This window comes from Agaricus bisporus (assembly GCF_000300575.1).
Source record: "Agaricus bisporus var. bisporus H97 unplaced genomic scaffold AGABI2scaffold_3, whole genome shotgun sequence".
In the NCBI taxonomy this organism is placed as follows: Eukaryota; Fungi; Basidiomycota; class Agaricomycetes; order Agaricales; family Agaricaceae; genus Agaricus; species Agaricus bisporus.
In genome coordinates, this window is record NW_006267366.1 from 14,526 (window position 1) to 38,444 (window position 23,919).

General features: G+C 46.5%; 9 protein-coding genes across 9 annotated transcripts; 5 read left to right on the forward strand and 4 right to left on the reverse strand.

The window, feature by feature from the left end:
• The first annotated feature begins 1,202 nt into the window (after positions 1-1,202).
• AGABI2DRAFT_190999 (hypothetical protein) lies at positions 1,203-3,071 on the forward strand. Its single transcript, XM_006458793.1, has 3 exons — positions 1,203-1,340; positions 1,404-2,224; positions 2,279-3,071. Exons 1-3 carry the CDS (start codon positions 1,295-1,297, stop codon positions 2,726-2,728), a joined length of 1,317 nt encoding a protein of 438 aa, XP_006458856.1. The 5' UTR covers positions 1,203-1,294; the 3' UTR covers positions 2,729-3,071.
• Positions 3,072-4,151: 1,080 nt separating this feature from the next.
• AGABI2DRAFT_115832 (dsRNA-binding protein) lies at positions 4,152-4,501 on the reverse strand (the record flags this gene model as incomplete). The annotated part of the gene is made up of 3 exons (XM_006458794.1): positions 4,152-4,267; positions 4,315-4,428; positions 4,483-4,501. The coding sequence occupies 3 exons, from the start codon at positions 4,499-4,501 to the stop codon at positions 4,152-4,154; spliced, it is 249 nt and encodes an 82-aa protein (XP_006458857.1).
• A 1,877-nt stretch (positions 4,502-6,378) lies between these two features.
• AGABI2DRAFT_191000 (hypothetical protein) lies at positions 6,379-8,607 on the reverse strand. The gene is made up of 9 exons (XM_006458795.1): positions 8,433-8,607; positions 8,329-8,385; positions 8,200-8,266; positions 8,048-8,150; positions 7,644-7,993; positions 7,309-7,593; positions 7,140-7,254; positions 7,018-7,088; positions 6,379-6,966 (listed from the first exon to the last, which is right to left on the reverse strand). Exons 1-9 carry the CDS (start codon positions 8,585-8,587, stop codon positions 6,613-6,615), a joined length of 1,557 nt encoding a protein of 518 aa, XP_006458858.1. The 5' UTR covers positions 8,588-8,607; the 3' UTR covers positions 6,379-6,612.
• Positions 8,608-8,756: 149 nt separating this feature from the next.
• AGABI2DRAFT_217680 (hypothetical protein) lies at positions 8,757-10,282 on the reverse strand. The gene is made up of 2 exons (XM_006458796.1): positions 9,405-10,282; positions 8,757-9,347 (listed from the first exon to the last, which is right to left on the reverse strand). The coding sequence occupies exons 1-2, from the start codon at positions 10,265-10,267 to the stop codon at positions 8,942-8,944; spliced, it is 1,269 nt and encodes a 422-aa protein (XP_006458859.1). The 5' UTR covers positions 10,268-10,282; the 3' UTR covers positions 8,757-8,941.
• A 2,356-nt stretch (positions 10,283-12,638) lies between these two features.
• AGABI2DRAFT_115834 (hypothetical protein) lies at positions 12,639-13,336 on the reverse strand (the record flags this gene model as incomplete). The annotated part of the gene is made up of 2 exons (XM_006458797.1): positions 12,639-12,985; positions 13,042-13,336. The coding sequence occupies 2 exons, from the start codon at positions 13,334-13,336 to the stop codon at positions 12,639-12,641; spliced, it is 642 nt and encodes a 213-aa protein (XP_006458860.1).
• A 1,192-nt stretch (positions 13,337-14,528) lies between these two features.
• Positions 14,529-15,335, forward strand: AGABI2DRAFT_217685 (hypothetical protein). The gene is made up of 3 exons (XM_006458798.1): positions 14,529-14,734; positions 14,790-14,982; positions 15,040-15,335. The coding sequence occupies exons 1-3, from the start codon at positions 14,561-14,563 to the stop codon at positions 15,123-15,125; spliced, it is 453 nt and encodes a 150-aa protein (XP_006458861.1). The 5' UTR covers positions 14,529-14,560; the 3' UTR covers positions 15,126-15,335.
• Positions 15,336-15,955: 620 nt separating this feature from the next.
• AGABI2DRAFT_191005 (hypothetical protein) lies at positions 15,956-17,678 on the forward strand. Its single transcript, XM_006458799.1, has 3 exons — positions 15,956-16,021; positions 16,075-16,186; positions 16,243-17,678. The coding sequence occupies exons 2-3, from the start codon at positions 16,141-16,143 to the stop codon at positions 17,538-17,540; spliced, it is 1,344 nt and encodes a 447-aa protein (XP_006458862.1). The 5' UTR covers positions 15,956-16,021; positions 16,075-16,140; the 3' UTR covers positions 17,541-17,678.
• A 285-nt stretch (positions 17,679-17,963) lies between these two features.
• On the forward strand, positions 17,964-21,123 carry AGABI2DRAFT_191008 (hypothetical protein). The gene is made up of 7 exons (XM_006458800.1): positions 17,964-18,106; positions 18,154-18,275; positions 20,322-20,492; positions 20,551-20,640; positions 20,699-20,770; positions 20,827-20,886; positions 20,942-21,123. Exons 2-7 carry the CDS (start codon positions 18,267-18,269, stop codon positions 21,008-21,010), a joined length of 471 nt encoding a protein of 156 aa, XP_006458863.1. The 5' UTR covers positions 17,964-18,106; positions 18,154-18,266; the 3' UTR covers positions 21,011-21,123.
• Positions 21,124-22,796: 1,673 nt separating this feature from the next.
• On the forward strand, positions 22,797-23,699 carry AGABI2DRAFT_134468 (hypothetical protein). Its single transcript, XM_006458801.1, has 6 exons — positions 22,797-22,848; positions 22,904-23,047; positions 23,109-23,192; positions 23,253-23,324; positions 23,386-23,451; positions 23,504-23,699. Exons 1-6 carry the CDS (start codon positions 22,840-22,842, stop codon positions 23,561-23,563), a joined length of 435 nt encoding a protein of 144 aa, XP_006458864.1. The 5' UTR covers positions 22,797-22,839; the 3' UTR covers positions 23,564-23,699.
• Positions 23,700-23,919: the final 220 nt, after the last annotated feature.

A 23,919-nucleotide genomic window follows, 5' to 3' on the forward strand; every position in this document is an offset into this window, starting at 1 on the left:
ACAGGTGAGACGACTTTTCTTCCTCCTGATCAATGCGCCCATTGGCGCTTTCCCATGGAAGACCGAAAAACCATCTGATCAGATATTGACAAGTCGATCTGACCCTGCAGTCTTTTGAAGTATCCAGGGAGCAAAAGAAACAATGCCAAGTAGCGAGCTTCAATAGACGTTTGTAATGGAGAGAAATCTGAGCAGACATGAAGTCTGAGGGTTGCACTTGTCATAAGAACAAAAGGCGTAAGCCCGCTCCAACGTATGAGAAAATGCCCGGGGTTGCCGAGTAGACAGCCGTCGAATGTTAGGCTTCTTCTGCGCTTCCTATATGTATGGCATCGAGTTTCCAGGGTCTAGCAGGAATATGTGATCCTGTCTCAACAAAGGACGTCGCCAGCCAGACGAGTCAAGTGGTATAAATGTCTGATATCATAGCACGTTGCTACGAAACATTCCAAGAAGGGATGTTCTTGTACTCGGAGAGATACAAGTGAGGCGATGGGAAAGGCCAGAGCACAAGTACCGGATCAGCTCCGTTACGCCGATATGATGGATGATAGCGGCCATTTTGGCCTTCCTGATGGAGAACCGTGGGATTGAGAACGTTCCGTAGAACGGGGACGCTGGCGAACGTGTATTCGCGAGCGAATTTAATCTGGAATGAGATGACAGACCCTTTGAGCAGTTTCGCTGGGCGCTGGGTTAGGAGACCGAAGGAGTAAGGTAACTCAGGCTGAGCATACTGCATTAAGGGAACCAGATTATCTCAACGCTCCTGTACGTGCAGCGACGGGTTTAGAGACAATTTGATACGATTAGGCAGGACAATGCGCACCTTATTGGTCACAGGACCAAGTAAGGTGACATTGAGGTCTAGCGCGGGGCACTCCGCATTAGATCAAGCTTCTAGCTTTGAGGCGTCGTTCTGGAGGCGTGTTATCGTTGAAGTTTATGGTCGTCTACGCTGGAGAGATGCTGAGGAAGCGTGGGCGGGGGGTTGGTCAGGTGGAAGGTCGCCAACTAGAAGTTTCCATATTGGGACAAGTCTGGGAGATCTCCTCCCCGATCAGGGTTTCGTTGTTGTGAGATGATATTCGGTCGCATTGAGGTCGCAGAAGGTTATGCTATCCAATTCAGTCGCCCAGGCTCGCCTCGTGTTTATAGCCCGTCCTCCTTTTTCTACCACGAGTCCCTTGCTTGTTTTCCCTCCCCCTTTTTCAGGCGCCCACACCTCCTACCCTCCCGTCCCGCCCGTGATACCTATCCCCTCTTACACTTACGCCTTAGGAAAATACCAATTATGCCTGCGGAAAGAACGAGGGGATCGAGAAGAACAGAGTCCGACGGTGAGATAAGGTTGGAGAAACATCAGCAAAGATCGATCAGCTCATTTCGTGAACGTTTCACAGGCCAGCGCCTAGTATGGACCATGCCTGTCGAGCCTATGGATGCATCCGGCGTCTCTTTCACGACTACAATTACACCCACCACGTTCAATGATGGCCCTCCTCCCCTTGTCGATGCTCCTCCGACCGAGGTTATCTTGTTCCCACCCACCGAAGAAGGATCCCCCGCATCCCGTCGCCCCGCTCATTCAAAGAAGAAACCTGAAAATCATATCCCCCGTCCCCCCAATGCTTTCATTCTTTTCCGCTCGTCATTCATTAAAAGTCAGCACGTCTCCACCGAGGTCGAAACGAACCACTCTACGCTCTCTAAGATTATTGGACTCACTTGGCAAAACCTTCCTGAGCAAGAGCGACAGGTTTGGCATGCAAAGGCAAAGGCCGCTCTTGAGGAACATAAGCGCAAATTCCCTCAGTATGCATTCAGACCAACTCAGTCCAAGAAGGGGGGGACGGCAGAGAAGCGGAGAGTACGGGAAGTAGAACCGAAAGATATGAAGCGTTGCGCAAAGATAGCAGAATTGCTAGCTACAGGTATGAAAGGGCAAGAGCTTGAATCGGCCATGGCAGAGTTCGACAAACATCATGTTCCCGAGGTCGTCACTCGTTTTGAGGCGCCTATCACCGCGAGGACCTACCGCCGATCATCATCCGCTCCGATCCCGGACACTGAGAATACAAAATCTCAGCAGTCCTTCTTCACTACCGTTACAAGTATCAAGAATGGCCGTGCTTCAAGTACTCGTCCAACTCGGTACCCTACTCCAGAGGTAAACCAAGCGGCGAGCCTGGACCTTCAATCGCTGAAGCAAGAGCCGTCTTTCGTAAGTCCACCGTATCCCCAATCTCGGCACTTCTCGGCTGATCGCTATTTTTAGGACTTCAACAAGTTCTCTTTCGAAAAGACTGGTTCACCCTCCCCAGCCTACACTTGTGATCCTCTCACTGACGTCGTTCCTTCATCCCCCGTTGACTCGGTGGGACCAGACCTGTACCACCTTCAGCTTAACATTGAGACACCAACCATCCTCGACGACTGGAACAGCTGCGCAACCCCCATTACACCCAATACGCCAGACTATTTAAGCAGTCCATCACCTTCCCCGTCATTTTCAGAACACTTTGCCAATTTCTACACCCCGATTGAAAAGAGGATTCCGGGAGATTTCTCTTTCCCTACTTACCAACACTGCGGCTCGGAATTGCATCTTTCAGGGGAAACTTACCTATCCAGCACCACGGACTACACGAATTTCCATCCCCATTCCGATCCATCTTCGATCATGGATATCTCGGCTTTCTTATCCGCCGATCTCGATACCTACTAGCGATCTATGCAGGTGAACTACGACCCGACCTCCCTTCCGATTGTTTATGCTGTATATTATATCAAAATGCCGTTCAGTCTTTTTGTATCATATTATTATCCTATCTTCACCCCACTCCCCTTCCCATGGACACCCCCAATTCCGCCGCGTGCCAAATATTCTGACTCAGAGAGTCGAATGTCTAATGACTCGCCGCGTCTTTATCTATATTGGCCTCTTTTTCTTGCCATTATTTTATCGGGCACAACTTACATGTGTAGAAATTAGCTTGTTTGTAAGCTTTCGTTCGTCGAATAGAATATATCGTGGCGATTAGTGCCACGATATCTTCCAATGGAGTACTAAACATTGGTGGGATTCCGAAAGATACGAAAGATAGAGCCTAGAGACCAAATTTGGAGTTCGTCGGTACCTAGAAGCTAGTATGTGTTTGATTTCGGCGGCATCAGATCGATAAATGAGTTCCACCAGTCCGTCCACTGGCCATATACTAGCTGCCACTCGTGGCCCAGTACATTCAGACTCAGTTCTGATGCCTTGATCGGCAAAGCACGTCGATAATCCGGGGCGTTGATGCGATCAATTATATTCATATTCCGACGACACGCCGATGGCGACAGCTCCCAAATTAACCACTCAAAAAACCAGATAGGCTACCTCCCCAATAGCCCCTTGTCCAGGAAATCTCCCTGTATCAATCTCGCTGAACTGTTATCAGGGTTCTTTACTCTTTGATTGGAGGGGAATGTCCTTATCATGGCCAATAAGTTGACGTCTATCAGAAGCTCGTTTGGAGGAATGTCACGTAGCGTTCCGGCATGACAATATAATAATTAACACTCCCATGTATCAGTTGGGGCTGTCGTGTAAAGTAATGTTTTAACATCAGTCAACTAATCACCAATCAGCCACACTCGACACTCCGACTTACCCAAAAATTGCGCTTGCGTCATTGGGCCACTTTGTTCTTAGTCAAGACTTTGATCCGTCTGTGTGACCTCAATTCCAATAATAGGCAACCAATAGCGCTATTGTGTAAAGTTATATTGGAACGACGGACGGATGCGAGAAGACAAGGCAAGGCAAAGATGAGAGGACGGGAGACGGACGAGTGGCATCGGGATTCGGACATGGCGAATAGTTAAACCTATAGAGCGCGAGCTATACTCTAACATATATTAACTCGTTATAATTCAGAAATACTGTCTCGAATTGTGGGCTAATTCTTAGTGAGGTTTCTCGGCGTTGAGGTCTTTCACATTAGCCGAACAATGTCGGGACATTCATATCTCGGTAGAAACGACTTGAAGCTGGAATTACTAGTACTTGACAAGTGTTTGATGGTACGTGTCTACAGGCAAACATAACGCTAGACTGGATTCTAGATAGCGACTGATAACGGGTAAGCGAAAGCCTAGGCTGCCTAATCATCCACGACTCCTGAGTTGTTCGCTTTAATATGATCTAGGGCATTCTTCGCGGCTGCTTCCCAAGCTGCTCCTTTGGATGAGCCTTTGCCTTCGAATGGTGTTTTATTGACTAATGAAATGAGTCTTAGCTTACCGATAATTTAAACGGGACCTTACCGTAGACCTGGCCTGTCCACACAGTTTGATTTTTGGACCCAGATGGGACGCATTCTCCCTTCTGGAATGCCCATTTTTGGCGGTCGCAAACTGTGTTAAGCTTGTTCCTATAACCTAAATGGCAGCTAAATAAACCAATCCATGATAATTGTGGACCGTATATAGTACCATTTTCTTGAGTAGACATGATGAAAAAGTGGCGGTTAAATGTATGTCGATGAGAGAAGGGCGAGATGGGTTTGTTGTCGAAGCTAGAACTTTGGTATCTGTCCTGAGCGAGAACTAGTACTTTATATGCATGAATGGGTACAGCACAACCAGGTTTTAGAATGAACAATCGCCCTGCGCAGCTCAACACCTTCGGTCTGCAAGTTGAACCTGAGAAGAGAAATGTAGGGAAGGACAGAGGAGTTCGCCAGAGTCTTTCTCCATGTGTTGAAATCCCGAAACAAAGATACAACTCGTAACAGCACCATGTTTCCGGAGCAATTTATCTCGGTATTAACGGAGCTCGTATGAGGTATCTTGTTTTCAATCTGAATTATGAACAAAGCTCGTCGTGTAATTCTCTTCCCGAACAATGGTCTTTTCTGGATGTTCCATCAAAGATAGAATGCAGAGAATCAATATCGCGGGAAGATATAGAACAGCAAACGTTCACCCTCAGTTTGAGGGAAAGATGATTCAAATCCACGGAGGCCGATTTTACCTCGGCCGCCTTTACAATGCCTATAACTTTCTCGGTCGAAGACTGACCGCCATGGAAATAGCGTCATGGTATAACGAACGTATTTCGGAGAACCGTCAGCATTTGTATGGTGTTCGTATGATCTGAGGTCCATTTCTCCCTGTGCCCAGCATTATTTCGAATGGCGTTATTCTTTGTCCTTCTACTTTGTTGAGAAAACTACAAGCGGCTTGTGGTGAAGAGCGTACACGCTAACAGAGCTGACTCACAAACAGCAATCCTATTGCCCGGTAATTGCCATATGAGCCGATCCCATAGAGTTAACAAAGTTCCTGGAATGTTTAAAGCGCCTGTTTAAGCGGAAATCCAGCACTGTCAACGACAGTCGCGGAGTACTAAAGGCGGATGTGACGAAACCATTGTCTACCTTCTCCTGCGATCCGATGACACTCGGTCTACATAATTGAACTTGGTAGGCCATATGCCGTCTCAATTTATTTAAACTCGAGGGCTTATAAATCCCAGCAACGTCACTTGCGTTTGAACACTCTTGAAACCCTCGTGAACTATGGGCAGACAGAGTCTTCGCTTTGTCTGCCCTGTGAATTGAACGAGCAGTTCTTCAGGGCTTGCCGAAATCGCTGTTTTATCAACACGAAGTCCTTGATGTGGGCGTTTCCCATTAAATTCACGTGACGAAATGAATTAATTGAAGTACTTCGGATGAGGCAGTCAACCGATGCGGCAACTGGGCCTCTCCTAACGTCTTCCCGTGGAAAAAACCTGCCGTTGAATGAGCAGTGAGCACGGTGTGATTGTTCGGTAATTGTTCGGGGGTGAAAGACCGAGTCTGTTTCTCTCAAATAACTCTTTGAGTTGATTCAGGTACCGTCATAGTACGAGTTGCGTGGCTGTGTCCAGAGGTGTCTAGGTCTGGTGAATTTGTCTTGGAGTTAGGTGCATTGGGCGTAATAGATTTCATACTGTGATCCTGTGAACGCGACCGATTCTGTCGGAATGACTCATAACTGATTTCTCCTGCCAGTCATAAGGAATCCAGGATTATCTATAGATAAGGAACGTGATCGACTGTTCATTGAAGAAGGTGCCTGAAATAGAAATATTGGTACACGACATACGATCCGCGTGTATTGCTTTTAAAAAAGTTTACCAGTATGACGCCATCTCCGAGGTTTGTGTAAGGGAGGAGTCTGGTGTGATAAGAGTTTGAGACTTGATAGGTTGGTTTTCAAACATTTTCAGGCAGCGATTCGTTGCTGGTTCGGACCATCTGAAGCGATTTTTCATATTCGCCTTGAGCTTTATTGGTGATCGCCGATGACATCCTTAGCTTCTAGTTTTGAGGACACAAAAATCACGGACAAATTGCATTGAAAGAACATGTCCTTTCAAACTCCCAAACTTGTAGTCTCGTGGTATTCGGTGAAGGAGAGACGTCTGTTCTCAATGATAAGGTAAAATAACAATCTCCTAAGCAAACGGGCAAATGCTCTGCAGTGTACAATGCATATGTAACAAAGGAAGGTCATGATGTCATGATCTGAAGACGTAACACAACGTGCGATTTCCTCCCACTAGATCCGCAAAGATCACAACTTGCTAGGAGTTATCATCACCACACTCTCTTCGTTTCGGTCAACATTTCGACGTCGCCCGAACACCCACCAAATCCCACCAAGTCCGAATAATGCCCATCCAACTGCGGCATGCGTCCAATACGGCAGCCTTTCGTACGGCTCCGCTCCCGGCGGAGGCTTCACCAAAGGCGCAATGAACAAGAATACATTAGCGATTCCAAAAAAGAGGGTGCAAATTAAAGTGGTTGTTGACTGATGGTGCCAACGGTAATGCTGATGCTCCGAGGACCGAGATGAAGGTGCGAAGTATAGATATATTAATCCGAATGAGATGACGGCATTAACCACTGTAAGCGGCCATGATGCCTATTGATTCATTTTGAGACGGGGCCGTTGAACGATGGTAAGCATACATACCAGGTTGATCACAAGGTTATACGCATCGCCAGCTGGAGCGAAGAAGATTATTAGAACGCAAATGAACCAGTCTAATTTGACCTTAATGAGTATCAGCGGGCTGGCATTCTGGAAAGACGTACGTAGACCATGGCCCGCAAGTGGGGCATCGAAAGGCCGATTAGAAGCCCAGAATTTACTCCAAGGCAAAACTCCCTCTTTCCCCAGTTCTTGGTTAATACGTCCCTGTGCAAACACCTACGAGATATAGCATTCGCGCACTATCAGAGAAGATAGAAGTATGACACCTACCATTGCAAGTACGCTTCCTAGGGAAGAACAAGCTACCCCGAAATCGACCCATCTTTCTACCTTCTCTCCCCAGATATTTTTCATCAATAGTGCCACAACGAGACGTCCCGAATCCATGATTTCCTGCTTGGAAGCACTTGCAAAGTAGGCGATGTTTGTAAATAGATAAAGCGCGGCTACAACGGCGACCGCCAGAGGGCCTGCTAGTCTGATCGTCCTTGCCGGGTCACGCACTTCCGATAGTGCATAGTTAGCGTTAGAGAACCCAACGAAGGACCAAAGTACCTGAGCTAAATTGTGAGGTTAGAAATAAATCGTAGGCGATAATAACTCACGCTATACAATGCCAGGCACATAGATGAGGCACTGAAAATGGAGCCCTGCCAGACATCCCTGAAATTTTCGTGCCCTCTCCACCTGTCCTCGACAAGATCAGAAGAACTTGGAATTCCGTATTGAAGGGCTACGAAACCAGTCGCAGCCACGATGGCTAGAACGATTAATTTAAAAACGCCAAGGACGTTTTGAACCCGAAGCCCGAATTCTACTGCTGATCCATGAATAAGGACGGACAAAGTTATACCGAGGAAAGCTGTAAACTTGAGGACAAGAGGCGAAGGCTCTTCGCTGAGAAAGGCTTTGAGGATATATTCGCCAAAAACTAACGAGTTACCGGCCGCCCAGCCTGTTTGTGGGATATGAGTGGAGTATTATCTCACATGTTTTCAAAGTAACATACCGATCAAGGACATACTCCCAGCATAAAGGCATGTGACAAGGAGGGCTGGTCTGGGGAAGAGGTATTCTAGATAGTTCTTCTCTGCGCCGTTTTTGGGAATTGCCTGTGAGGAAGTCGATATGGAGGGTAGTGTGGACGAGAAACATGCGCACAGTCCCCCACACAATATACACTTGCATCCCAGCTGCAGCGTAAAGACTTCCCAGGATCCATAGCAGCCTGTCCGGATAAAGTTGACTGTGAGTCAGAGTTGTCTCAACGTTGCTGATACTGATACCGACAGTGATAGCCCAACACTTCCACTCAAAGAAAGAATCGCAGCAGGAGTGGCAAAGATGCTATTGGGAAATCAGCATGAGTGCCACCGCGAGCTCAAACGACGCGCCCAGTCCCGATTATGCGGTTGAAGATGATGAAAACTACAGAGAAAAAGCCAATGGTCTTCTTCCGATTGGCTGGAGGACTCCAGGATGAACTCCCATAGCGTTGGGCGTCTGCACTGGATTCAGAGAGTAAAGGTTCTGACTGCAGCTTCGACATTGGATGGAAACACGAGGGTGAGGATGGGTGAGTTTCGTGTGACTAACCTGTGGTGTTGATAAATACGAGCAACGGACGTATCCAGCCCTGAGTTCCACATTTGGGGCATGGCAGGAGTTTGCCAGAACAGGCAGAGAAAAGCGGACGAACGGCGGACGAACTGACAAAACTAAGAACAGTCATACCCATATATTGAACGGAGACTGATGCATGCGGCAATCACGAAAGTGAACCAAGCGACTGCACCAAACGATCCTAATCGGGGCCCATCAGTGCCGTCACCTCCTCCCAACACGGGGCCTGACTGGGGCCTGTGATGTCAAACTGAGAGATCCATTGCTATTTCTATGTGTCTCATATCCCACTGAACGATTGACTCTGCAATTCCAGCGCAGCCTCGGTAGTTCGGAGCGCTAGGACGATAGCAAAAGCCATCAGAGGCGTTGCGAGGTAATTATAAGCCAGCACCCTCGCCATCATCATCTTCCCTCTCTGCTCAACACCTGTAACCTCCTGCAATACAACCAAAACTAGTGCGGGAGGGCCAATTGGCATCAGCATCATGGACCACCACAATACGGGATCATGGCCAAGGAAGTTGGTTTTAACTGCTAATAGGTATATGATCCCTATGCTCATCAGCGCTGAGACTAAAAAACGCGTTATCATTATCACGACCACTGCATTCCTTGGAGGTCTGGGTGGGGGTATATGGGGCGGAACATCAAGTGAGTCAGATAACTTTGATCCTACGACGAACCTATGACCCCAAATTCAATACGTAGAATAGGCGGAAATGGAGAATGTTACCACTTACATTTCCATGCCGTTAAAAAGACCTCCAACATTACGAAGTGTGGATGTGAACCAGGCATTCAGAAATCCCCCTTGGTTGCTCGGTGCAAAAGCTGCTTGATGCAAAAAGGGTATCAGGCCAAATATAGCCGCTAGGACGCCTCCCCACGTGGTAGGGTTGAACAAGGAGCCAATAAACGACAGGGGTATGAATCCAAGAGTTGAAGCAATTTTATCGCCGATATTCGCAGAAGGTTCCGACGTTGATTGCGTTCGAGGCAATAACAACGCCCGTTCGTCTTGACATGATCCAGCTTCATCATCATCAATATCACCTCCTTCTACCCCTCTTTCTACGTGATCCGAAGGAGTAGAATCTGAATGCAGCAGAAGAGGACCGATGGAAAAGGTTAGGACCTTCGAGACAAAGCTGTTCATCAGGAAATAGCTTGTGGCTCGTCTCATGGCAGCCTCCACATTGCCGTCTGCAATCCCCGTTAATATCCCGGTCTCCAATAAGCTCCTCGTCAAGAGTATGGGTAGAGAAACAGTGTTGTTGAATGTGACGGCAACTACTGTCCACCTGGGTACTTGGAAGAGCTTGACAGCCATCTCGCCTATTGCTATCATTGTCATAGCATATACGATAGACCAAATGAAGATTGGCGTGTATTCACGTAACCTCTCGAGGGTGAGCTGACTCCCGACTTCAGTTATCAGCAGGGCAGGAAGGAATAGGTTTCGACAGAGGGCAGATATGTCACGCGCTGTTGTGCTACGAACCATACCCATGCGAGCTCCTATAAACCCACAACAGAGAGTCAGAAGAACGGAAACAGAAGCCTGCAAGCCTCCAAAGAAGGAGACAACTAGAGCAGACACCATGATAATGGCGACGGTGGACAATCAAGTTTACGTCGACATCGCACGGTGAAAATGTATTGTTTCTCACGGTCTTCTGCATCCCTGAGTGCATCATAGTGGCGTTCACGCTCCATCTCCTGTAAGTGAAAATTATCTGTGCTCTAGTAAAGCATATCGTCTGTAAATCATCACGAAAACACCCAGATCTAAGGGTTTAGCGCTCCGGTCAGGCAGTCAAGATTTATCCAGTTCTCATACATTTCATCCGAGTCGCGAATATTCGATTGATCGCCGTGATTGCCGGGTGATCAGTGAGGCAGCTTTCGCCAAACTAGTTGTACTTTCCGAATACGTTCGAAGAAATACCGCTCCTGAATTCGAGAAACTCATATAAGAACTTGAGTGTGTATTCTAAAATCTCTGTATTGCCACCTATGCAACTAGTATGTAATTTCTCGAATCTTTTTTTTCAACTTTATCTCTAGCCTTGAGAAATTGACCATGCTATGATCATCATCGTGTTCGACGTTTGGCATAACGTAAACAAAAATAATTATATTAGCTCACCTATGTAAATTCACTCACAAATTGACAGCTGAAATACCGAGGCGAACAGTTTCCTGTTTCCAAGCCATTCCAAGACCCATGTATAACGCCTTGCATGCTTCCTAAAAGAAGTCACCCTGATAGTTTGAAGATGGAATGGTTCTAAAAAGAAAAGAGAAGCCCCACAGTTGCCTCCGACAGAACTCTCCTCTTACTTCGCAGCGGCTGAAATGTTCCGGCCCGTGGTTCACGAAGACTCATGAGCAACTAAACCGGCTCGTCGGGCTTCCGTTGCGTCGTTTATTTTCTAATCGAAGAATTCTTACGTAGCTACCATTGTTTCAAGTTTCATCGATTTTATCATTTGCCACAGCGAGAGATGGCAGTTTCCGCCGGCAGAGTACTGTGAAGGCAGGGCTGATGTAGAATTGGGAAAGTTGACTTCGAACAGCAGTCAACGTGGGCATTCAGACAACCAACGATAGAGTTTTCAGACTGGTACAAATCTCTGAATAGAGTTAACTATGACGGCGAGCATGTAGTAGGGCACGCCGTCTGAGAGAACGTCTGCTACTTCCTCTGAGACCAAAGCGTCGGGGAGTGTCTCTGCCTTCTCTCAGGCATTAGTCGCTGATCACGCGGACGTCAGCGCTCATCTCTTCTCATTATTTCTCCTTCTCGTCTAATCAAATTTTGATCCAGGAAATTAAAGTGATTCAGCTGACGGAAGCCAAAGTTACTGAAGGAAGCTAGATACTTCCCTATGGTAGAAGAGGACTCTGTATGTGGAAATCCCAGCTAATCGATATTGATCCACGTTCCGCCATCCAGCGATACCAAATATGATATGTTCGCACTTTACGATATACGGCACTATCACCACACGGTCAAGAGATAAAAATATGCAGAGTGCTGTGGCAGAACTCGGTCGTTGCCATCGGGATCGGAAGTTATATCGGTGGGAATATTTCAATGATGGAAACAAATTTCAATCGCCTCAGTTCTGTGAACAGTCAAAATACGGAAGTTGGTTTTCAAACTTAACATATCTTGCAGTTGTTCGAAAAGATTTTTTTCTCGAACACAATCAACTTCAGTATCGGGGGTAGAACAATCACAGAACAATCACCTGGTTGGACCGCTGCACGAAGCACGAAGTGCCAAATAGGAGTTACCCGAGATAGAGGAGAATTTGTAAGCGTGAACATGGCGTGCTTGAATGTCAGTAGTACCGGTTGGCGGGTGGTTTACGGAGGCTATTCAGTGTAAATACCGATCTCTCTCCCGAATCCAGAATGAGCCTTGCACAAAATGTCAAAGTGCGTGATGTTTCAATCGTTTCATGATGCCCAGCATTACGGTTGGAAGCCGAGAACACATTTTAGGTATTTACATGACGGAAGCCTTGACTTCAGGCATTAGTAACAGCATCTATGTAGTATGATGTCGAAATTTTGGCAGTAAGCGCGCCGTTATACTCGTGGAATCAATAACACGCCTGATCATCTGTTGATAAATTCAGAACTGAAACACGGTTGGTAACCCAGCCGTCATACCAGTATCCAATTTCTCTTCTGTAAGAGAAACTAATCGAATCTTAAGCTTACTGAAGAGTGAAGAGATGTAATTATTAAATCAACGTGTGGTTGTGTCACACTAGAAATCATACGGGCACTTTTTCTGGAATCCATAAAGCATCCGCCTTATGGATTCAGTGGATGGCATCGTGCATGTCCTGCGGATAGGGGGTGTGGGCGAAGTTATGACCTGTATAAGTCATCTACTATATTACACTATGAACAAAGAATTTCTGGACAATATATGACTTTGAAATAGAGTGTACGAGTCATGTACTACTAGTGGCACCAGACAAGTGTGCCATGCAGGCATGGGGTTCAGTTGGTGGAAGTAATTCGCCACAAGTAGCACAATCCCTGACCTTCACCAATCTCCTCGCCACCTCCATTATTAAGACACCACTGAAAGCTCGCAGTTCAAATATTTCACTAGTAGTCCTCGCTCCTCCGCGGTCACTACTGTTTGTTATGGTCCTGCTGGAAAGACGTATGGGTTGTTCAAAATGAAGGGATTGCTCCATCATTTCCAGCACAAAATCGGCTGTGAGTCTTATGGGTGACTCTGTGTCATGAAGGATACGGTAATCGACTTCCACCCTGCCGAGGATAGAAATGTCTGTTGTAAACCAAAAATCAGCTTTCCCATTATGCCAAAAGTTTCAATCATCGCACTAGAAGACCGAAGAATCCAAATGGCTGGGAAGCTGTTAAGGGTCTTGTCAAGATGATATTCGAGGTAAACGTTGAATTTGTAACGAGCAGAGTCTGAGCTTCCTTCTTCAAACCAGTGGATCTTCTCTTGTATTGGTGTGTTCGAGAACGGGAAGTCTAAGGGTAAGGGATAGTTGGGATGAAAGCCCGGAACGACGGAAAACAGTTGGAGTGATTGTCGAATAGTGCGTATCCAAGATGCCGACAGGTCCCTCAACCTTTTTGCGATCATCAACTGCTCCGCTGTAGGGTTCATTATCGAAAATCATGTAGAGGAGGTCTAGTCATGATAGGTTTTTGTAGCTCCAAATTCCAACCTGCCCGTGTCCAAGCGCGTCACAGACCAAACCGAAAACGTACGAAAAATGGAAGTCTCACCTCATCAAATCATCAGAGGATACACAGGAAAGTAATTGGCTTCGGTAAAGGCGTTGAAGATGCTGTTGTAGTGCGAAAAAGATTTCTTCAGGTCCTGAGGTGAGCGTCGTGCGGCAGAACAACCTCCTGTCAAGACCTGGGACCTGGGTGTCAAAGCGGTGTCATTCTACGGGACAAGCAAGCAAAAGATGCTGTGAAGTGTGATAGACCGATCGAATTACTATAATCCACGAAGGTACTGGGGTGGAAATAGAAATGCTATCATGCTCACTTTGCACCGCCCTTCCGCAACAAGCCAATAAGCGGCAGCTAATACATGAGATACGTGCAACGAACGTACCCTGGACTCTTCGATTAGTGACGAGAATTTAAGGCGGTGCTCATAATTTACTTGGTTTAATTCAACAGCATTCAACGGGGATCATTTACGTCGTGGTTTAAAAATGATCGGCTTTCGTTTTCCTGCCAGAAGTTGCGAAATGATATTCCAGTCCTCTGTCAACCAAGGTCCCTCAGATTACTCTCAAGCGTAAGCAAAACCGGTTTTGGTAGTATTTGGGGATGGAATCTAACTGAGGAATAGATGAATGACTGAGTATAACGCTCAATGACTGCAAGCATACCACCGCTTCTAGGGTGGTGAAAACGAAAAAGAGAGGAAGAGAATATCGGAGCATGATGGATGTGCCTCCGATAATGACTTGGAGACATGGCTGAATCGAAGTTGATCATGATGGATTGTACAAGGCAATAGATACAAAACACAAAAGCGAGGGTTACTGTGATGTCTTTATTATGCTTAGGCATATTGATTAAAGAGAAGGGAGCCCCAACCGAAAGGTGGTTTTCATCGACATACTCGTTTTGACGTCGACGGCCAAGTGTGAGTTTTCTTATCCTATAGGAAGCCGCTCCTGAGTCAACGAAGCGTGCGACCTAACGCGTATGATTACCACAAATGGAGCGAACAATGGAAGACACATTGTGTCGCCGCGCCGGCAATAAACCGGCCCGTTGGCTTGTATACTTATAAGTATTCGTCACCGGTGCCTTCAATGATAACCGACCCTCCAACTTTAACTCCGATTCTTGATATCTAACTATGACAGAGGGAAGGACTAGGGATACGACCACTGTCCGACGCGGTTCATGCTTGTGCCAAGCTGTTAAATACGAAGTACGAGGGGATCCCCTCACGTTCCGCGTTTGTCATTGCGTCAACTGCCGGAAAGCGACTGGTTCAGCATTCATGTCTAACGGATTCTTCCTGAAAACTGTACGTCTGAACGGTTCTAGGCATCATTCGTTCTCCAGCTGACATGTCCGAACAGCAAGTTCATGTAGTCGAAGGAGGGGACAAATTGAAGGCGTATAGAGACAATGACACTGAAAGCGAAATCCCTGTCGACCGGCGATTCTGTACAAATTGCGGATCTAACGTATTCATGAATTCTGCCGAACCCGAGGCTGAGAAGAAATTCATCATCATTTGTCTGGGCACGCTAGATGAAAAAGTATCCTGGCGTGAGTGAAAATGAGTGAAAGTGTATGACCGACGTTTGTACTCAATTATCTCGACAGAGCCAAAGACACAGCTGTTCCCGCATGAACAGCGTCACTGGGTTGCTGGCATTAACACCTTGGTGACACCCAAGTCGAAGCTATAATATGTGCAGAACCGCTCTAAGGAAAATCTCATTCGATTGCATATCTCTTGTTGATGAACAATACCCTGGTTATCAAGATAACGTGTGCATCATCGCAGACGGTAATGTGTGTCAAGTGTCAGGGCTAGTTTCCTGTAATATTAGGTTTCTGATGAGGTCGAGCGGACTGGAAGCTGTAAAGTCGCGACAAGTGTAAATGAGAGCATAGGTTGTGAGAAACGACTCGACAACCAGAAGTAAGCTACGACTCTAGGCCTGAGAAACAGTGTTGTAGCCACAATGGCGAAATATGGATGCCACGACTCGCCAATCGTGGACATTCACGATGGCCATCAAGGCGTTGTGGATGTGGCGGTGGGTTGAGAGGCGCCGCCGCTCACTATTGGCGGCATATCATGTGACCAAGCTTTCTGGCCCAGTCCACAACACATTTCTACGATCCACGACTCAGAAGTGGCACGGTGGCATCCACATTTCGCAACTGCCGTGACAATACTGCACCTCACCCAGGGCTAAGCTATTGACGTCGCGCTACAGAAATGTTTTCCTGCACTCTTTGGAGAAAGGTTGGTAATTAACTACAATTAAACAATTTCGCGGGCCCACTCAACTATGGAAAAACACCTTGAAGTTGAGGTGGGTCAGGGTACCAGCATGAAGAGTAGTGAGACGACGACCTTGTAACAAAGTACAAATCAGACTTTGTCCAAGAAAGATATATAAGCCATCAACGGACTTAACCATAACGAGGCACTACTTTACAGGCAAATATACGCAAATAGAGTGATATGTTCCTTTTGCGGCCTATCCTTTCATGACGAAAACAAGCACTCCTTTGTAGTCTCTACAGGGCTTGATATCCACCAGCTGTATATATTCCATGTTGCCTAGGATGTGTGAGTTCACCCCGGTAGCGTTGATCGCCATCTCACAGCTCACTGTGTCGTAGTGCTATCCTCTACTCTTCGCTCTCGTCGTTCAACGTTCAACCTCTCATCGGCCCTAAACTCTTGCGATGTCAGCCTTATCTCCTATTCATAACTATTCAAGGGAAACCTCTGGTTAGTGTGTAACACCTTCACGCATCACGTTCAGATGAACTAACTTAGCAGAGTAGTTTTCTCTTTTCCTCAATGTTCGATGATCAATCTACCACCTGAAATCCTGGGTGAAATATTTACCGCCTACATCTCTCTACCCTCAAGTACAGCATGCTGGGAGGATAGTAACGTTCTCAGTAGTGTCAGAGGCGACAGCCCGATGATTCTCGGTCAAATATGTTCCTACTGGAGAAGAGTTGCGCTCAGCATGCCACTGTTGTGGTCTTCCATCTATATCGAGTGTCCAATGCCTGACCATGTGGAGCTTATACGAACGTGGTTGGACCGGGCTGGGACGTGTTCTTTGGACTTATGTCTGCGGGACTGGTTGGATAGCAGCAATCGAGGGTGCTCGGAAGGCACGGAAGCGATTTTGAAGATATTTGTCGAAAAGTCGAGGTCGTGGAGAAGTATTGACCTCGTGATTGAACTCCGCGAGTCGTCGATTTTGGATGAGCTCGAGTGGGACTCATGTCCTAATCTGGAAACAGCCGCCCTAAGCGCTCGGTATTGGAACCAGGAAACTTTAGACACGCTTTGGGCGAAAGTTCACCGTAGCCCTTCCCTTCGTCAAGTAAACTGGTATCGGTGCTTCCAAAACGGTCTTCCGTCTCATACTCCCTGGGCGCAACTGCGGCACATCCGGACCCTCAACGAACTCTCAGATGCAGACATCATTTTCCTTCTTCGAGCTTGTCCTAATCTTCGTTCCCTGGACACACGGTATACCGCCTCCCTCTCCGGACGATTGAACTCGTCTTCTATAGTATCTCATAGCGACCTCGAATCTCTTTTCCTCAATGTCGTCAGTCATTCAACCCCTCTTTTCGATCACATTTCTCTCCCCTCCCTACGGACGCTACGTCTTACCAACGAATGTTCTTCCGACCCCCTTGACATTGACGAGACGATTGGGAGACCTGTGGAGGGTTGTCTCCGACGATCTGCCTGCTCCCTACGCGTATTAGAAGTTTTCCATTTCGATCGTGGAAATGATCTCACGCAGTTCCTGCAATCCATCCTCTACGTCCCTGCGACACGAGATCTGTCTCGTTTCGACCTGTATCCTCTACGAAGCGACGCATGCGAACACGATATGTTGGCCAAGCATCCTTCTCAATGTGTTCGTGAATGTGCCTCAGCCATGGAGAATGACCGATGCGTTCCCGACGTTAACCCATTCCTGCTTTTGGACAAGGATTCCGTGGATGAGGATAGTATCAAAATTGAATGGGATCTTTTATCACCCTTGCCTGAAAATGATCATACGACATTCACACATCACCATCTAACCCAGCTTCACTTCGATGATTAAGCGTCGTCTAGTGACTGTTTATTTCATATATTATGGGATTTAACTTACGCTGTATAGTTTAATTACCATTTGGTTCATGTAGTAGCACTGGCTGGTCTCCCCATGCTATCTAATCAATTTTCGAGCTTCAACGAAAGTACATCATTGCTGCGGGGCCCCAGCCGGGGATGAGTCTGGACATACATTTATTCTGCATGGCTTGCCTTGACGCCGATGTAGTTTCATACATTTACATGATCATCATGATCCTGGCACGTTAAATCCTCATTGGTCTGCTTCATCTCGCATCGCCCACGTGGTCAGTACTAGTCTTGGAGTCCGCGTCCATCGTGCCCCCCAGGCACTGTTTTCGGTAATATCCTGCCTCGCGGGAACCTGAAAAGGCAACTCGTATTTGCTGGTCGTAAGGCAACTCGTATCAGTCACCCGTATCTTCAACTTTGGAGGTGCTGCCACATCAATTTCACGACGTTCGACTTTATGGCCATGCTCTCGGACATCCGGCAGAAGACACCCTCATTTTCGATGTCATACTTTGGATTGTTTTTCTCTACACCATTCCGGCTGTAAGTATGTGGCGTGCGCCACACCGCATGACTGACGCAAAAAGCAGAGGCCGTACTCCAACGCAAACAAATAAAAGGACTCGATCGCTCTTGAAGCGACCTCAGGCTCCTACCATAACCTCGTTGACTACTGAATCTCGCTTACTCCAAATCTTTCATCATGGATGAGGTGAAATATGCAGATGAAATGAATGTATGGAAGCTAACCTCCCCGCTAGAGTATTCATACCAGGGATTTACTGGTTAAGATTGTCACCGGCCCGAAAGATCATGATGTCTGGGCATGGAGCTTCCTCCCCAAGGAGCATGATAAACCCCCTTTCTTTATGACCATTTACTTTGAAAATAACCCTAACGGCGTCTTTGACAGTGTACGCAATGACTTCTTAGTAAAATTTGAAGGTTGTCTAACACTTGTACAGTGGAAATATAGACGTTTCGAGGATGGGTTCACCTTCCAGAATGTGGGTAACGGACTTTGGGCCTACGCAAAAGATGGTGAAGTTGTAAGTCTGAAAAATCATGACAATGTCGAATGGTTAATCTATCCTCATTCGACCATACAGTTTACCAGTGATGAGTTTGATGCGGGCCACTGCAAATGGCACTTGGAACGTATCAAACCCGATGATTCAATGCACCACGTAATGCAGCTTGCATACTATGAACGTTTTAACAGCATTTCTCACTAATCACCCTCAGATCAAAGTACCAAACCAGGATCTCATCTGGACTATGAAGCGTCGCGACGACCCGGACCAACGGTATCCCTCTGTGGGTCATTCCCTGCGCTGTGATAATGATTACTCAATAACTTCGAAATCAGCTTCATCTTGCGCCTGTGGAGGAGGGAAACCCCAATCAGATCTTCCACTTTATGGGAGTCTTGGACGACTAGTCTCGAACTTTAACCAACCTCAGAATGCATCGTACACACCTCGGTGATTGTTACTTGAGGTGATACTAATATATCTTTCCCGAAAAGAGTCCCTGGTGGTGCTTTGAACGCTTGAACAGCCTGGATGTACTTGAATATAACGAAAATACCAGTATAAAGGGCTAATCTGCTTCAACACTATCTCATAGACGAGCATGGCAGCTATCCATGAATACGAGATGTTTTTCTGTTGCTCTGTGTTGGCACTACATATGAAGGATTAGTAGAATTTTGAGAAACGATTATATCTAATCACTGATCAAGGGACCAAGGGTACTTGTGACTACTTCCTTATCACCATATCATTATAAACAGCCGAACGGAAACGAGAGTAATTCGGTGTCTTATGATACCTTATGATCGGCCGTGGCGCCGGTATTGGCAGTATCCAGATATCCAAGCTCCAAGGGTTGTTTCAATGTCCTCAGATAGTCGACTGAGTTACGCATGTACCGTTGGGCAGATACATATTTGCCCATTGAGGTGCAATCTGAAGAGGGTATTCAGAGACGATACGAAAAGCGTTAGGTATCGAAGAAGATCGTTGAAAAGTTGAGATCGTGGGGAAGTCTTAACCTCGTGATTGAACTCTGCGAGTCGTTGATTCTAGACGCACTCGAATAGAACCCATCTCCTAACCTGGAAACGTCTACCCCAAGCACTCAGCCCGGGCCCAGCTGGGCAGAGTCAGCGACCAGCTATGACGAGTTGGCAGAGTGAAAGGTGTTAGTGAGACCTAGTACTATAGTACATCCGAGTCCTTCGTTGGCCGTCGCCATTCTTGAATACGCCCACGTGGTCAGTCACTCTTTTTGGTAATATCCTGCCCAGGTCACCACCGCGTCCATCTCCTGGAACCCGAGCCCACGGGAAGGCAACTTGTATTTGCTGCCAACATGCCAGTTGCGCCTATTTTTGGCTTCGAAAGTGATAAGCGATTTGTATCAATCTTACAATATTCGACTTTATGGCCATGCTCTCGGACACCCGGCAGAAGACACCCTCATTTTCGATGTCATACTTCAGATTGTTCTCTGCAACATTCCGGCTGCAAGTATGTGGCGTGCGCCACACCGCATGACTGACGCGAAAAGCAGAGTCCACACTCCAAGCGAACGCAAGCACATAAAAGGGCTCGATCGTTCTTGAAGCGACCTCAGGCTCCTGCCATAACTTCGTTGACTACTGAATCTCACTTACTCCAAATCTTTCTTCATGGACGAGGTGAAATATGCGGACTAAATGAATGTATCGAAGCTAATCGATTGTCCCCGCTAGGATAAAGTTGATGCTGCTCCCCATCCATGGGATTATGTCAGGATTGTCAACGGCCCGTCGGGTACTACTGAACTTTGGGGAAGGAGCTTCCCACCCGAGCCGCTCGACAAGCCCCCTTTCCTTATGGGCATCACCTTTGTCAAACCCGGTCCCTACTACGTCTTTGAACGTGTATGCAATGATTCCTTGGTGAAATTGGATGCATTCAATAATATCTATACTTGCGTAGTGGGATGTTAAAAAATATCAGGATGGGATCACCATACAGAATTTGGGTAACGGACTATGGGCCTCCGCAAACGTGCAAGATCGTGAAGTTGTGAGTCTGAAATTATGACGATGTCAAGTAGTTAGCGCATCCTCATTCGATCATACAGGTTATGAGTAATCATTTCGATGACAAATGCAAGTGGCACTTCGATGGTCCTAAAGGCAGCTCATACAAAAGGGTAATACAACTTGCGTATCAAACATTTTAACAGCATTTCTCATTGATCACTCTCAGATCAAAGTACCCGACCATGATCTCGTTTGGACTGTGAAGTACCCGAAGCGTCAATTCGCCGTAAATTATTCCCCGCCACTATGCAATAACAACTACTCAATAATTTCGAATATAGAGTGTTCTTAGGCCTGCGGACGGAAGCGATATCCAGAACTTTTCTTTTGTAGTAGCGATCGAAGACTAGTTCCGAACTGGAATCAACGTCTTAGAATGCATCTTATACGCCTCGATGGTTGTTACTTGAGAAGATAATATATCTTGCCCGAGAAGAGTCCCAGGTGGTGTTTCGAACATTTGAACAGCCTGGATATGCCTGAACGAAACACAATACCGGTAGAGAGCGCTAGTCTCCCTCATAGCCATCTCATCGGTGAGCATGGCAGCTATGCATGAATACTAGATGTCTATTTGTTGCCCTGCGTTGGCGCTATATGCAAAAGATTAAAAAATTGAGATGTGATTATGACCCCGGTGTCAGTATACAAGGGTCGTTGTTTCGAGTCCTTGTCAGTGGTATCAAATTCTTAGTATCTCACAGTGCATGGATAGTCGACTAAGCGACTAGCGTGATAGCTAGTCTTTCCTTGCTATCTCATTAATTTCGGGTCCAATGTATTCTAAACCTATTTGCACTAGTGAACAATGAGAAGCATTCGCCACCGCTATTTTAGTGGCTTTAGATAGGCCTACGTGATAACCATTTTTCACAAAGGTGAAGCCATGATGCACATGACCGGGTCGGACGAGCTGGAGTGTTCAAGTAATCCAAGCATTATAAATTTCCCGCCCCAGTACCGTCCTCGCTTAATCCTCGCTCCAATATATAGGCTTGATGTAACCACGCCACGTGACGACTCGGAGCTTTATCTACTGCCTGTCAGGTTGAATGAAAACTCCAGGGAACAATCCATATGTCGATTATGTAGGGATTATTCGCTTTTCTACCGGGTGCCGTGGCGAGAAGGTGGCAATATTACAAAGTTGAACTTTGAAGGTGGTGGCGTTCCGCAGTCAATATCCATCTGGCTGCTCTTCTGCTCCGATGCCAACATTCACATGGGCTTTCTCGTAATGCCACTGTCTTCAATATCAGCCTGATATCCGCTATACCGAGGGCTAGTACTGGACTCTAGAGGAACATAACCCCCTGCTCGACCACTAGCCTCATGTACTTTCCTCTCGGGAGCTTTCTGTTACAAGATATCCAAAGCCACTAGGGGGAGACGGTCACCGGTCACTCGTTAGCCCGAGTGAGACCGCGCTCAAATCATATTTTTTATCCCTATGAAAGTCACGCAACTGCGCAAGTTATTACCTAAAATCTACAACCGCAGTATTATAGCTCATTGCATTGTTATTTCAAAATATGCGATCGGGAAGCCTGTTAACAGAACGCTCAACCTTTTTCTTCGACTCCATACATCTTAGCCCCAACTTATTGATATAGTTCAACCCCGACAAGGCTGGATATTTAAGAAAATAATCACTCAGCCACTGCGACTGTGCTGCAATTATATCATAATATAGCGAGATGTTCTCTGTTGTTGTTGTTCGTGCATCATGAGCAATGATCTACGGCGTTCAATGGATTAAACGTTAGACCAAACAGTACCTCTCGGCGACTGCACTGATGAGTTCCATGCACACAAGTTGCCCATATCCCCCTCCACTCCTCACCTAACTAATAACTAATACGGGAAGAAAAATGAGTCAGGGGTAGAGTTACAAGTCTGGCAATTACGGCATTTTCACAACGTTGGTCTTCATAAAGGCTATGCTCTCGGAATCCGGCAGAACACACCCTCATTTTCGATGTCATGGTTTTGATCGCTCTCTGCACCATTCCAGCTGTAAGTCTGTGGCGTTCGCCACGCCGCGTTGCCGACGCGAAAAGTGAAGGCCGCACTCCAATACAAGCATATAAAAGGGCTCGATCGATAGTAAAATGCCCTCAGGCTCTTGTCCTGTCTAACCTTGTCGACTGCTAAATCGCGCTCACATAAATCTCTCTCCATGGCTCAGGTGAAATATGGGTAAAACGAAAGTATTGCAGAAACTAATAGAGTGTTGTCTCTAGAATATTCTCATCAATGCGCCGGTCAAGATTATCAGCGAGGAAGGTTCTAAACCATGGGCGAAGAGCTTCCCTCCCGGTGGCTCCAGGCCCCCTTTCTTTATGGGTATCTCCTTTGACAATAGCTTTGCCAGCATCTATCAACGTGTACGCAATGTCTTCCTTACCCTTTGTTGGTGCACTTTAAGACCGTTTAACATATACACAGTGGGAAATTGGGCGCTTTGAGGAAGGGTATACCATCAAGAACAATGGTAACGGATTTTGGGCGTATGGCAAAGATGGTGAAGTCGTGAGTCTGAAATACCATGACGATGTCAAGTGGTTAACGTATCCTCATTTGATCATATAGTTTACCAGCAATGAGTTTGATCCGAGCCACTGCAAGTGGTATATCGAAAGCGCCGGAGAAGGCATATACAAGGTAATAGAGCTTGTGCATCCGAAAACGTTTGACAAGCTTTCTCACTGACTACTCCTTCTAGATCCAAGTACCAGCCCAGGATCTTGTCTGGACTGTGAAACGTCGCGAGCCAGACTATCCTCTTTCCGTAGGTTGTTTCTCGGTATATCTTGATAATTTGTTGACTTCTTCAATATTAGGTTTATCTTGCGCCCGCGGACGGATATGACTATCAGAACTTCTCTTTTGTCGCAGAGTAAAATTAGTCCCAAACTGGAACTCACCCAAATCTTAGGAATCATCATGTAGCTTCGAAATTTGTAACTTTGAGACGGTAGTAGGATTTGCACAATGAGAGTTCCCGGTTGTACCATGAGCTATTACTGAGTACACAATTTCTTTATCTTGCCCCATGTTGGCGTTTCATCCAAAGCACTTGATTCTCGAAAGAGTGGAGAAGTGTGGCGGTCATATAACCTTATTATGCTTAAGTCGACCTTCCTCCTACATCTATTCCGTTGGCTTAGGCTTGGTGCTGAGACATATCACTTATATGCGTACAGGGTGCTGGTAGGGGAGGACAACGATTTTGACGGAATCCTTTATTTCCTTATAA

What these genes read in the sequence shown, in the direction of transcription:
- AGABI2DRAFT_190999 (XM_006458793.1), top strand. Translation starts at nt 1,295, where the DNA reads ATGCCTGCGGAAAGAACGAGGGGATCGAGAAGAACAGAGTCCGACG. An exon ending in GAGAAGAACAGAGTCCGACG is followed by an intron (nt 1,341 to 1,403) that starts GTGAGATAAGGT and finishes AACGTTTCACAG; the next exon opens with GCCAGCGCCTAGTATGGACC. An exon ending in TGAAGCAAGAGCCGTCTTTC is followed by an intron (nt 2,225 to 2,278) that starts GTAAGTCCACCG and finishes CGCTATTTTTAG; the next exon opens with GACTTCAACAAGTTCTCTTT.
- AGABI2DRAFT_191000 (XM_006458795.1), bottom strand. Translation starts at nt 8,587, where the DNA reads ATGTCGAAGCTGCAGTCAGAACCTTTACTCTCTGAATCCAGTGCAGAC. An exon ending in TGTGCCTGGCATTGTATAGC is followed by an intron (nt 7,594 to 7,643) that starts GTGAGTTATTAT and finishes AATTTAGCTCAG; the next exon opens with GTACTTTGGTCCTTCGTTGG. An exon ending in TAGGAAGCGTACTTGCAATG is followed by an intron (nt 7,255 to 7,308) that starts GTAGGTGTCATA and finishes TATATCTCGTAG; the next exon opens with GTGTTTGCACAGGGACGTAT.
- AGABI2DRAFT_217680 (XM_006458796.1), bottom strand. Translation starts at nt 10,267, where the DNA reads ATGGTGTCTGCTCTAGTTGTCTCCTTCTTTGGAGGCTTGCAGGCTTCT. An exon ending in CTTTTTAACGGCATGGAAAT is followed by an intron (nt 9,348 to 9,404) that starts GTAAGTGGTAAC and finishes TTGGGGTCATAG; the next exon opens with GTTCGTCGTAGGATCAAAGT.
- AGABI2DRAFT_217685 (XM_006458798.1), top strand. Translation starts at nt 14,561, where the DNA reads ATGACAGAGGGAAGGACTAGGGATACGACCACTGTCCGACGCGGTTCA. An exon ending in ACGGATTCTTCCTGAAAACT is followed by an intron (nt 14,735 to 14,789) that starts GTACGTCTGAAC and finishes ATGTCCGAACAG; the next exon opens with CAAGTTCATGTAGTCGAAGG. An exon ending in AGATGAAAAAGTATCCTGGC is followed by an intron (nt 14,983 to 15,039) that starts GTGAGTGAAAAT and finishes TTATCTCGACAG; the next exon opens with AGCCAAAGACACAGCTGTTC.
- AGABI2DRAFT_191005 (XM_006458799.1), top strand. Translation starts at nt 16,141, where the DNA reads ATGTCAGCCTTATCTCCTATTCATAACTATTCAAGGGAAACCTCTG. An exon ending in CTATTCAAGGGAAACCTCTG is followed by an intron (nt 16,187 to 16,242) that starts GTTAGTGTGTAA and finishes TTAGCAGAGTAG; the next exon opens with TTTTCTCTTTTCCTCAATGT.
- AGABI2DRAFT_191008 (XM_006458800.1), top strand. An exon ending in AAGGCAGCTCATACAAAAGG is followed by an intron (nt 20,771 to 20,826) that starts GTAATACAACTT and finishes GATCACTCTCAG; the next exon opens with ATCAAAGTACCCGACCATGA. An exon ending in ACCCGAAGCGTCAATTCGCC is followed by an intron (nt 20,887 to 20,941) that starts GTAAATTATTCC and finishes TTTCGAATATAG; the next exon opens with AGTGTTCTTAGGCCTGCGGA.
- AGABI2DRAFT_134468 (XM_006458801.1), top strand. An exon ending in ATGGCAAAGATGGTGAAGTC is followed by an intron (nt 23,193 to 23,252) that starts GTGAGTCTGAAA and finishes TTGATCATATAG; the next exon opens with TTTACCAGCAATGAGTTTGA. An exon ending in CCGGAGAAGGCATATACAAG is followed by an intron (nt 23,325 to 23,385) that starts GTAATAGAGCTT and finishes TACTCCTTCTAG; the next exon opens with ATCCAAGTACCAGCCCAGGA.